Source organism: Ornithorhynchus anatinus, chromosome 7 (assembly GCF_004115215.2).
Source record: "Ornithorhynchus anatinus isolate Pmale09 chromosome 7, mOrnAna1.pri.v4, whole genome shotgun sequence".
Lineage (NCBI taxonomy): Eukaryota > Metazoa > Chordata > Mammalia > Monotremata > Ornithorhynchidae > Ornithorhynchus > Ornithorhynchus anatinus.
In genome coordinates this window covers 34,570,559-34,583,069 of record NC_041734.1, presented here as the reverse complement: position 1 = coordinate 34,583,069, position 12,511 = coordinate 34,570,559, and the positions used below count along the sequence as shown (strand labels likewise).

The 12,511-nt window shown below is 42.9% G+C and overlaps 1 protein-coding gene across 33 annotated transcripts in view; it reads right to left on the bottom strand.

The window, feature by feature from the left end:
• LRRFIP1 (LRR binding FLII interacting protein 1) overlaps positions 1–12,511 on the bottom strand; it is a 192,386-nt gene that overhangs the window by 99,522 nt on the left and 80,353 nt on the right. The window contains exon 1 of one of the 33 annotated variants that reach the window (XM_029069870.2): positions 5,869–6,266. The exons of the other annotated variants lie outside the window; for them this stretch is intronic. Coding sequence (XP_028925703.1) covers positions 5,869–5,913 — 45 coding nt within the window. The 5' untranslated portion in view covers positions 5,914–6,266. Of the gene's footprint in view, positions 1–5,868; positions 6,267–12,511 lie in introns of those variants that run through there. 33 annotated transcript variants of the gene reach the window in all.

Here is a 12,511-nt window from a genome sequence, read left to right as displayed (position 1 = left end):
TGTTAAACAAACATGGACATGGCTCTAAACCCTTAAGTCACCCAGTTTAAAGAGATTAACTGCTAGAGATCCAAAGGGCAGAGTAATATATGAGTTTAAAACCATACGCAAAGACAGGAAACTAAAGAAATGCACATGCTGCAAGCTCTGCAGCCTTGACTTTTGAAATTCTGTGATGTAGAAAGCATCAAGATGAGGAGATCATTTCAGAGCTTAAGTTACTCACAGAAACCCGCACCACAGAGTTCTTTCAGAGCAGCTAAGTGTAGGTTGTGACAGCAGAACAAGAAAAATTTATCTTCTAGAGGCTTTAGGATTTTGCTCAATGATCATGAATTTAGCCCTAACTTTTATAACTTTGAAATACTTTAACTTTTATTATAAAATATAGCTACAGCAGGAAAGTAAAGTGATTGGAATTCCATTCATGAAATTCTTCAATAGAGTATTTCAAATTACCCCCATTTGGGGGTGGGGGGTCGGGGGAAGGGGTAACTCCTTATCACATGAGCTGCTTGGTACAAGTAGGGCAATCTTTGAGGTCTAATATTTCCTTCCTTGAGAGGAACTGCTTCAAAAAGTCTAGGCTATCAATTTATGCTGTTGAAATTAAAAATATGTTAACCCTATTCATTGTAGGGCTCAATACATTTCCTTTATAGATCCTTTAGCATCCTGAGGCCTCTCCCCAGCTCCCTAGTGCCCTATCAAGGAGTGAGAAGTGGCATGACTTAGTGGATGGAGCACTAACCTGGGATTCAGAAGGACCTGGGTTTTAATCCTGTCTCCGTTTGTCTGCTGTGTGCCCTTGAGCAAGTCACTCAGTTTCCCTGAGCCTCAATTATCTTATCTTTAAATGGGGATTAGGACTGGGAGCCCCACATGGGCAATGGACTGTGTCCAACCTGATTAGACTGCACCTACCCTAGTGCTTTGTACAGTGTCTGGCACATAAACACCCAGCAAATACCATAGGAATGAAAAAAAACATTGTAAAAAAGCTGGGAAATTAAAAGTCTCAGTTGACGGGCAATAAATCTAGAAGTCATATGAATTCTCCTGGTTAAATTTCCATTTCTATGCATATGGTTTTCAATAATGCCTGCAGTATTGCTGGTGAAGAATATGGGTCCGTGGCATGGGCTTTAAATCCAGTTCCCAAGCTAATGATGGCTGGTCACTAACTTTATAAAAGAAAAAAATGTAAAAATGTCACGGAAAAAGTCTGGCAGCAAATATCTAGGGTAGGGGGCTGTTTATGGGGGCCTAGATACACTGTGGAGATGGCAGGATTGTTGATTTGAAAGCATACTTCAAGGACCATAGTTCTGACCAAAGTTTTCATATCTTTAGAACTCAATAAAAGTGACTGATTTAGAAAAATTAAGAGTTTTAATGACATGCAGTGCTACGGCTACTCTGCTCTGGATTGATCAAGTTTGTTCTGTCCTCAGGAGTTCTCACTCCTCTCCAACTATTCCATTTCATGAATTCCAGTCACCCTTCTCACCTGCCCCTTTCTATCATCAACAATGCTGTCATCACCCAGATATTAACTTTCCTTCATTTGAATCAGCAAATTAGGTGTGTTCAAACATCTTCCAGCAAATCTACTTGAACAGAATATATTTGTCCTCATTCTCTTATTACCTTTAACCAGGTAAAAATTAAATGAAAGGTTACATGCTGCCTGAAAAAAAACACCTCAAGGAATTAAGGGAGATTATTAATAGAAACTGTTCACAGAGGTAAGCTTGTGAGGTTTATCATGCATCAGGTAATGAATGCCTCTTTGCCTATATCAGAGTTTGGCTGACAAGTCAAAAAACTGTTACTCCTACCTCAAGAATGTGATGAGCTGAATAGATATAGTCACATTGCTGGCTTCTCGCTTGTTTTGATTTTAGACAATCCAAGAAAATAAAAAAAATACTCCCCTGTAAGTACTGCTGAAAGTTTTATCTGAATGCTACCATTGTTTAGTTGAGAGAAGTAATGTCTTTTTCTATGTGGCAACAAAGTAGTTCAGGGTATGCTCAACCATCAGGATTAAAGGCCTTCCCTTCTAGCTAAAACTGGGTTGCCGGTCGGCTTAATATAGACCTGTTAACTTTTGCCAAAGTACAGGCCTCCGACGTACAGAAGTGAATAGAACCGAGAGGCTGCTGGTGCAATCTTGGCTCTCCCCTCCCATCCGGGTGCCACGTGGGGGGAGACGCCATTCCATTCACTGACTCCCATTGCCACCATGAGGTCCCGTCAGCCAGGGAGTGAAATAGTGAGTGCTCTGCGATTTGGCAGCTGCTCCTTCCCACTTCTCATCCACGTGAGTGCTGAGGCCCCCGACTCTCTCCCTCCCTCCCAACCACCCCACAGCGGGTCCTGTTAGCAAGAAGAGTGTCAGTGGTCCCACAACTTTCGCAACACTCTGGCTGCTGGACTGACCAGACTATGAGAGCAGTTCATTCATTCAATAGTATTTATTGAACGCTTACTATGTGCAGAGCACTGTACTAGGCGCTTGGGATGAACAAGTCGGCAACAGATAGAGACAGTCCCTGCCGTGTGACGGGCTTACAGTCTAATCGGGGCAGACGGACAGACAAGAACAATGGCACTAAACAGCGTCAAGGGGAAGAACATCTCGTAAAAACAATGGCAACTAAATAGAATCGAGGCGATGTACAATTCATTAACAAAATAGGGTAACGAAAATATATACAGTTGAGCGGACGAGTACAGTGCTGTGGGGATGGGAAGGGAGAGGTGGAGAAGCAGAGGGAAAAGGGGAAAATGAGGCTTTAGCTGCGGAGAGGTAAAGGGGGGATGGCAGAGGGAGTAGAGGGGGAAGAGGAGCTCAGTCTGGGAACGCCTCTTGGAGGAGGTGATTTTTAAGTAGGGTTTTGAAGAGGGAAAGAGAATCAGTTTGGTGGAGGTGAGGAGGGAGGGCGTTCCAGGACCGCGGGAGGACGTGACCCAGGGGTCGACGGCGGGATAGGCGAGACCGAGGGACGGTGAGGTGGGCGGCGGAGGAGCGGAGCGTGCGGGGTGGGCGGTAGAAAGAGAGAAGGGAGGAGAGGTAGGAAGGGGCAAGGTGATGGAGAGCCTTGAAGCCTAGAGTGAGGAGAGGAGTCTTGGTTCAATGGATCACACCCCAGAGGTGCTCAATAAATCTATTACTGAAAACTGCTCCTTTAGTTACAACCACACTATTGCTCCCACCATGAGTTGTCCTTACTTTCTTTTGCTGTTTCTGTCATTTCAATCTTCCCTCTCTCATTCTTACCCTATGAGCTCCCTACAGTAAACAGAAGGTGGTCAGTTTATAATAATAATAATAATACTGGAACTTGTTAAGCATTTACTAGGTGCCAGGCACTGTACTAAGTGCTGGGGTGGACACAAGTAAATCGGGTTGGACACAGTCCCTGTCCCACGTGGGGCTCACAGTCTTCATCCCCATTTTAACAGGGGAGGGAACTGAGGCCCAGAGAAGTTAAGTGACTAGCCCAAGGTTATACAGCTGACAAGTGGCAGAGCCAGGATTTGAACACATCCCGGCTCCGCTACTTGTCAAATGGGTGACTTTGGGCAAGTCACTTCTGTGTGCCTCAATTACCTCCGTTGTTAATATGAGGATGAAGACTGCGAGCCCCACGTGGGATAACCTGATAACCTTGTATCTACCCCAACGCTTAAAACATTGCTTGGCACATAGTAAGCACTTAAATACCACCATCATTATTATTATTATTCTGATTCCCAGGCCCGTGCTCTACACAATGTTACTTCCCTATACTACTGAACAGAATGATTGCAAATCTTTCAAGAAGCTTATCATGTATTGTTCACATTATTTGCTTCGAGGGTTAAAAGCAGCTTATTCAACCCATGACTTAAAACAAAAGTCAACCTTTCACCTGCATATATAATACCCACAACATTATACACAGAATAAAGCAAAAATATGTTTTCCCTTTCTACAGTACTTGAACTGAGAACTGCTAGACTGAGGGCACTGGGCATGTTTTAAAGACCAAAATCAGGTTTAGAATTTAACTGTTGTTTGCAACCTGCCTTGTGCACAGCATGACAGTTCACAGGAAGCCCAGTTTTAGAAGCAATAAAATTAAGTTCTAATTATGTCTATCTAGGCAGTACAGTGGCCTTAAATGTAATATTTATTTTCCATTTTAAATTCTCTACAGCAGTTCAGGGCTTCTTTCCCCTTGAGATTGCCCAAAGTCACTTTAAATGACATCATTAACTTCAAATGTTAGGCAGGGCTAAGATGAATATCAATGAGTACACCTGCACCACCCCCCCAACCCCCAAATCCCCAAGGAGGAATGCAATAACAGGAACAAGCTCAGACAACTCAGACAAAAACTTTAATTTCCTTTTTTTCAAAGTGTGGGCCATCAAAGGACGGCAACCATGAGAAACCTTCCCCCCAACCTCTGTTTCAAAGAAAACTACCCACTTTTACACAAATGATTATGGCGGTCTACTCTGACACGAAGGTAATTCACAGAAACTAACCAGAGGCCCTCCTCTCCCCAGCCCCTGCCTCCCTCAAAGTTATTTGGTGATTTTTGAAAACAAGCTCGGCAGAATGGTTGGGGTGAATTCACAGATTTTACAAAGATAAGAGATGTCTCCATTTCATTGGAAAGTTCCAGGCCAAATATCCAGCAAACTATCCAGCAAACTATCCTGACTGATCAGTCAGACCTAAGAATGGGGTTGGTGTTGGTGCAAAAGGCCCTCCCTAGACCAGACAATTTGCCAGGCCGAGAGATCCCTGAGAGAAAAAGTGCAGTTGGGCACATACTACGGGAACCTGGACGCTCAGAAAGCACAGCGGCCAACTCCACAGGGGTAATGGCGGGGGCCACTGCTCCCAAAGGTTTTGGGCTGCACAAGGCCAAAATATGTTTTTTGTTGCCACTGCTTGTCATACTTCTAGCCTCTAAACAGAGCAGCTGCAGTGGGCTGAAAGTATGCAAAAATCAGAGATCTGTTAGGCCTTCAGAAAGAGCCTGCCACTCCCAGGTCCCTTCCTTATTTTTCTGCCCTATATAGCTCCGCCTGCTCTTTGCCCTGCACTCAAAATGAGAAGTCCGAGCTTTCAGTCAGGATGGCCCCAGCCTTCCAGGAGTCTTCCGAATTTAGTAAGACCTGAGGCAAAGCCTCATTCTCTGGGGGCCCTTCTAGACTGTAAGCAGACCTATTTTCCCCCAGGACTGAGTAAAAAGCCAGACAGGCCTCTGGGACTGAAGAATACAGAGAGTACCATCTGCTAGGGTGTTGGCCCGTGGCATTAACACTGTCCAGACCACATTTTTAGCTGAAAGCACAGTAAATTGCAAGACTACAGGCTGTTCTCAAAACTTTTCAATTCACAAACACAAGCCCTTGGATTGATATGCACAGTCTAAGCAGTACAGGAAACAGAAGAAAATTACTAAAGTAATGGGGCTTTTTTACAGATTCCTTTAAAAGTTGTAATGGAAGCCTCTCTCAATGACATTTTAACCTGATGAACCAAGAGAAAAAAATCCCCTTGAAAATTTCCAATTTAGAGAAAGTTACAATCATTTCCTTTTGAGTTCCCATTAATTTTTGCCTTTTAATAGCTTTGTTCCTTTAGTAAATCTTCTTGTATTCCATTAGGGTGATCCCACTCCATAGGTGGTTCTCCACCAGCTAATTTAATTCCCTGCACAAAGGTTCTCAGTATTGCTAAATAAAGAGTTGGAACTGCAATGCCAAGTGCAAAACTGCTGTATTACAAAGCAATCTTCAAGAAAGAAAAAGGGTTAAGAAAGTACAGATTCTTGAATATGGAAGAGTTTGTTCTCTTACCACTTTCTGAGCTTCTGGACTCAAACAGTCCATTTCCTTCTGCATGGCTGCAGAATTTGTGATCCAAAGCTTTTAAATCCACAAGCTTCACAAACAGAGCCACGTTTCTATTATCCAGTTTTCCCATTAATCCAGTAGCATTTTGGGAAAGTTGTGAGTTCTTAATCCACCAGAACAAAAATCTTAAAAAAAAAAAAGCTGAAACTTTTTGTAATGCTGGTACAAAAGCTCTGCTGTGCTTTTTAAAATCCTCGTTTCCTGGCAGTTTCGAAGAGAATGAGCTAGAACTCTGCTGCTGGCAAGCGGAGGGTTCACCTAGGGGCGGGTTCAGGAAGTGAGCAAATCACAGGTGATCAACAGGATCATAGTAGTGTGCCAGGGAAAAATCCCTTCCCAGGAATTCAAGCTCAGACCTCACAAAAATGCAGAGAGAAAACGTCTGAGTAAGGCCCCTCTCTCCTCTTTCTTTACAAGTTTGTTTTGCAGTAACTTCCCACCTACCCTACTCACTATTTCAATACCCACAGGAAAGGCAGTAAATCTAGACCACGCCTGTAACAGCTTTTGAGTCCGCAAATGAAGGAAGGTGCGGGAAGATGGACACCACAGGACCTGCCTTTCTTCCAGGCTCACAGCAACACATGACAGTCCTGATTCATAAATCAACAAAAAAGTCCATGGCTGACTCCCTCCTACTGCAAAGTCCAGAATTTCTACTAGCTCTAAAATTTTTTGCACAAATAAGCCCCTGAACAACTGCTTGGCTACAAGTCACAAATACCCTCAAAACAGGATGTGCTTAATTACTGCAAAGCTGCTCATGGTCAAGGTTTCTGAGAAAAATGTCACTTCATTGACTTACTGCCTAGGGAACACAAGTATTTCTATTTAAGGATAATAAAGGTTCTAAGTCACCTCCCAACTATGATTTACAGAAACAAAACAGCTTTATATGATTTGGGAAAGAAAATTATTAAGTGAGCAGGTCTACTTCAGGACTCAAAGAAACACATCTGTGGGCCATCATCAGATGAATAGATCATACTCAGCCTAGTTTTTGACAAATACCCGAGAAGCAGTGCAGCAAGGCCTAATGGGTAGAGGACAAGCCTGGGAGTCTGCTGGGTGACCTGGAGCAAGCAATTTAACTTCTCTGGGCTTCAGTTACCTTATCTGTACAATGGGGCTTAAGACGGTGAGCCCCACGTGGAACAGTGACTATGTCCAACCTGATTAGCTTGTATCTACCCCAGCACTTAGTACAGTCCATGGCACATAGTAAGCACTTCATTTGATATTTGATATTTTATTTCAGCTGGGGTTACTCTGTGCTTCTTTACACTTTACTCTCTAAAATTATAATTTTGAGAGGATGTAGGCTATCAGGTTTTACATGGCAGGGAAGAATCTCAGTCAGATTTGCAGATAGACCGTAAACTCATTGTGGGAGGGGAACATATCTACCAACTCTGTTCTACTGTACTCTCCCTAGCACTGTGCTCTGCACACAGTATGCACCCAATAAATATCACCCATTGATAGAAAGAAGTCTAATTACTTATTCACAAAGCCTATTAGAATGTTTGTTATTTTCAGACTGGTAAGGCTCAGGAACTGACTGTCCAGTGACACGATGACATCCAAATACATGATTATACCTAGGGCTTGTATAAGATGCAATTTACTGAAGAAAGTGCTCCCTCTCCAATCCCAACTCCAACTTTTCAATAGATTAAAAACCCTAGTTGCAAAGTTTCAGCTTGCTTATTTGATTTGATTCTTATCAAAGGCAATTCAACTTTCCTCATTTCACACACATTTCTCAAGGACACTGCATCTGCAGTTGTTTCGCTTTGACAAATTTAGTTGAATTTCAACTGCTCAGACACACAAGTGAATTTTCAGAATATCACCTCACTGTAAAGTACACATCTACTAAAGAGAGAGAGATCTTTTCATCCTAAGTAGAGAGCATGCTGGCACAAAGGTATGAATATATATATATATATATACATATACTCAGCATAACATACACCCTCCCTTTCCTTGTTTTATGGAAACAGGAAGGAAATAAACTATCTTAGACCGGAAGATTAAATCTCGATTGAAGTAGCTGAATCTTAAAGGTTATTTGAGATGAGAGATCTCTTCCTCATCGTCCCCCTTCCACTCCCCTGCCCTGCAGTCTCACTAACACAACAACAAAAATTATAGTCATCACTTCCTGGCACCATTCTTTATGTTACATAGTCAAGCAAAATAGGTTGTTGCATAGCAACAGCCCCATTGTGTTCCTTCCTGAACAGCCAACTCCAGTGAGGAAGTGCACACTGGCCCTCCCTGGTGAATTCAGTTTTTCCTCAGAGCCTCCTGTCTTTTGCAGCCATGACATAGGGAACTCCCCTTTCGAAATGGCAGAGCCCGTTGTTCCCAGACAATTCTTGCGACCACTGCAGTGGATTTTCTCAACCCGGTTTTAAGCATTGATTTCTGGCAGAGTGTGAAAGAATCCCCATGGCTTTTCATCAGTGTCAGGCCCTGGACACAATCCATATTCCTTTGTTCCATCTAAGGCAAGCCTGCTGTACCAAGCTTCCTCTGCAGAAATTCTCTGGAGACACATTTTTCACCCTCCCTTCTTGTAACTGCATAGTTTATAGGCGAATGCAAGCCCTTTCATTATAAAATTAAGATTCCTTATAGAATCTTATAGAAAGCTGTTTCACTCTCAAACAACTTTATTCAATCTGGTTTTCAGTTTTCTCTCTGTGATTGCCTGGGCTGTAACGAACATCTTGGCTAAAATGAGGGTGACACACCTTGTTCCTCTCAAGCCAACCTACTCATGTGCCTCATTCTAGCCTTTCTCGCTGCCAATCTGTGGCTGACGCCCTTCTTCCTGACTTGATCTTTGCCCCGTCACATCCAGCAGACCACACCGCTCTCCCCATCTTCAAAGTCCTTCTAAAATTATAAATTCTAAAAGTTCCTTCAAAAGGCTTCTCCGATTAACTCTTATTCTCCTCTACCCCTGACACTTTGGCACTTTCACATCATCTATACAGGAGGATTACTGGACCCCTAAGCCCTTGGGCCACCCAGAAGAGAGGGACAGGGTGGGGACCCAGAGTGGTAAAAGAAAAAAAAAAAGCACAAGAGACCCAAAATGGAGAAATAAAACAACACTTATAAAGCAAAAGGAAGAAACCCATCAATTTTCTTAAAGCAGAGAGATTACCCTCATCCTTTTTAATGAAGAACGCAGTTGGGGAAGCAGCATGGGCTAGGAAGGAGCTTGGCCCTGGGAGTCACAAGACCTGGGTTCTAATCCCAGTTTCACTACTTGCCTGCTGTGTGACTTTGGGCAAGTCACAACTTTTCCGTGCCTCAGTTTCCTCAAATGTAAAATGGAGATGAATTACCCGTTCTACCTCCTATTTAGACTGTGAGCCCCATCTGCATGGCAGGGAATATGTCTACACACTTTGCTACACTGTACTTTTCTCAGTGCTTAGAACAGTGCTTGACACACATCACCTCGCAAATACCATAAAAGAAAGAAACACTAAAATGATGTACCAAAAGGGTGTGGGCCTAATTACACTCTGCTGTGTTGTAAAGTTCAATTGGTAGACACTTGTTCAGTATCCTATACCTGATATGACAACTGGAAATCGACATAACTCCCAGAGTGTGACAGGCTGGGCTTTTACAAAGCATACATTTCAGAGATCAACATAAATTCTGAGTGTTCAAGAAAGCAGGCAACATCAGCTTTGATCTTCTTGATTTTCTATAGGTATAGTCAATGACTTTTTTTAGTGCTTACTATGTGCAGAGCACTGAACTAAGTGCTTGGGAGAGTAAAATATAACAGTTGTTACAACAAGCTTACTGTCTATAGGGATGATAATCATGGTATTTAAGCACTTATTTCTCTGCCAAGTGTTACGGTAGATATAATCAGACCTGACCCAATTCCTGTCCCACCTGGGGCTCACAGTCCAAGGGAGATGGAGAAGTAATCCCCATTTTACAGTTGAGGAAACTGAGGCCAAGAACGGTGAAATGCCTGGCCCAAGGTCATAAACAGGCAAATGGCAGAACTGGGATTAGAACACTGATTCTCCAATCTATACTATATATGCTGCTGCCTGGATCATCTTCCTGAAGTATCTTTAGGTCAGTATCTCACCTCTCATCAAAACCTCCCCTGGCTCCCTGCAAATTAATGGAACTCAACTACTAAGTGTCAGAAATAAAGACTGCTCGAAACAGGCTTTTGGTCTTTCTTAAACTTCTATCATGGGAGTCATAAATCTAATACTATTTCAGTCATCTTCAAAACAACTCTTCCTTAACCTATGATTTCCCTTTTTATTTTTAATATGGCATTTGTTAACCCCTTACTATGTGCCAGGCACTCTACTAAACACTGGGGTAGAGACAAGCTAATCAGGTTGGAAACAATCCCTGCCCCACATGGGGCTCACAGTCTTAAACATCCTTTTACAAATGAGGTAACTGAGGCACAGAGAAGTGCCCTTGTCCAACATCACACACCAGGCAGGTGGCAGAGCTGGAATTAGAACCCAGGTCCTTCTGACTCCCAGGCCCATGTTCTCTCCATGAGGCCATGCTGCTGCTTCTTTCCCACAGAGAGAATGGTTGACGACACAAGAGTTTGCTGGAACACAACTACCATGTTGTGGGAGGAATACCTGAAGTTTGATTTCATCTGTCTCAGAGGCCTAAAGTAAATGAAATGGGCCCATATTATCTCTGCACACCTAACAGGATCACTACATCCCTTGGTGGGTTTAAGGGGTCTTCAAAGCTACACTGTTCCACCAGCGCACCGTTCTGCCCAACTCAGAGTCCAAAAAGGGAAGACAGGACAGTGGAGTAACAGACAAACATTTTATAAAAGTCCCAGCAAATTGCTTATAATAATAACAACAATGGTATTTGTTAAGCGCTTACTATGTGCAGAGCACTGCTCTATGCGCTGGGGTGGATACAGGGTAATCAGATTGTCCCCGTGGGGCTCATTTTTTAATCCCCATTTTTACAGATGAGGTAACTGAGGCACAGAAAAGTTAAGTGACTTGCCCAAGGTGACACAGCAGACAAGTGGCGGAGTTGGGATTAGAACCCATGACCTCTGACTCCCAAGCCCATGCTCTTTCCACTAAGCCACGCTACTGATAACTTCAAAATATTTTGGATACCAGAAGAGTTTAGCAAACAATTAAAATTCCTTAGTTTCATGATTTACTAGAATGAGTTCTAAAATATGTAAGAGGATTTAACCAAAACTTTGAGAAAAAAGAGGTCAAAGTAGTAGTCCTGTATCATTACAGTATTTGTAGCCAGGGATGCCATTTGTAGTTTGATTCAGTGATGGACTCTGGATGAAACTTTGGGCACTTAAAGAACAATTCATAAACACATAAAAAACAACTACGGTCAGCTCTTCTTATACACAGGGAACTCCACGTTAAGGTCTGTAAGCTCTCTGTGGGCATGAAACATGTCTACAAATTCCACTGTACTGTACTCTCCCAAGTGCTTAATACAATGCCCTGTACACAACACCATCGATTGATTGGAAAAACAACTTTTTAGCATTTGTATTCCAACACCATGTACATGGACCACAACTATTTCTTCCAACACCACCTTGCATTGTATCAAATAACAGTATTTACTGAGTACTTACTATGTGCAGAGCACTGTACTAAGCACTTCGGAGAATACAATTCAATAGAATTAGCAGACATGTTCCCTGCCCATAATGAGCTTAAATGAATATGGAAAGTTCATCCCTTAATTGTAGAAGCAGCGTGGCCCAGTGAATAGAGCACAGGCCTGGCAATCAGTAGGACCTGGATTCTAATCCCAGCTCTGTCACTTGTCAGCTGTGTGACCCTGGGCAAGTCACTTTGCTCTCTGTCCCTCAGTTACCTCATCTGTAAAATGGGGGTTAAGACTATAAGCCCCACGTGGAACAGGGACTATGTCCAACTTGCTTAGTTTGTATCTACCTCAGGGCTTAGTGCAGGCCTGTGCATAGTAAACACTTACACACAATTAAAAGAAAAAAACCCCAAAAACCAAAAAAACAGTACTCCCAGAGCCCTCTAAAATGTGAATGTTTAAACTCTGTTGCTTCTCCCTATGAAATTTTTGTGCCCATCTCTCTTGCTAGAGTGTGCACTTCTCAGGGGCAGAGACTGTGCCCCCTAACTTTTTTGGGCTCTTCCAAGCACTAAATTTAGTGCTCTGCACAGATTAAGCACTTTTGATTAACTGCAATAGGGAAAACAGGCATTACAGGAGAACTGACTGTCCTGATAAACATGGCCAATTCAAGTGCCCTTTACTCTTAAATAGAAGTCCACAGCAAATCACAAGCAGAGAATTAGGTAGTCTGGTGCAAAGAGCACAAGACTGGGAGTCAGGAGGCCTGGGTTCTAATCCAGACTCAGCCACTTGCCTTCTGTATCCATGGACAAACCCCTTACTGTGCCTTTTTGCCTAAATTTTCTCATCTATAAAACAGGAATGGAATACCAGTTCTCCCTCTCCCTCTGTGAGCCCATGTGGAAGAGGGATTGTATCCAATCTGATTATCCTGTCT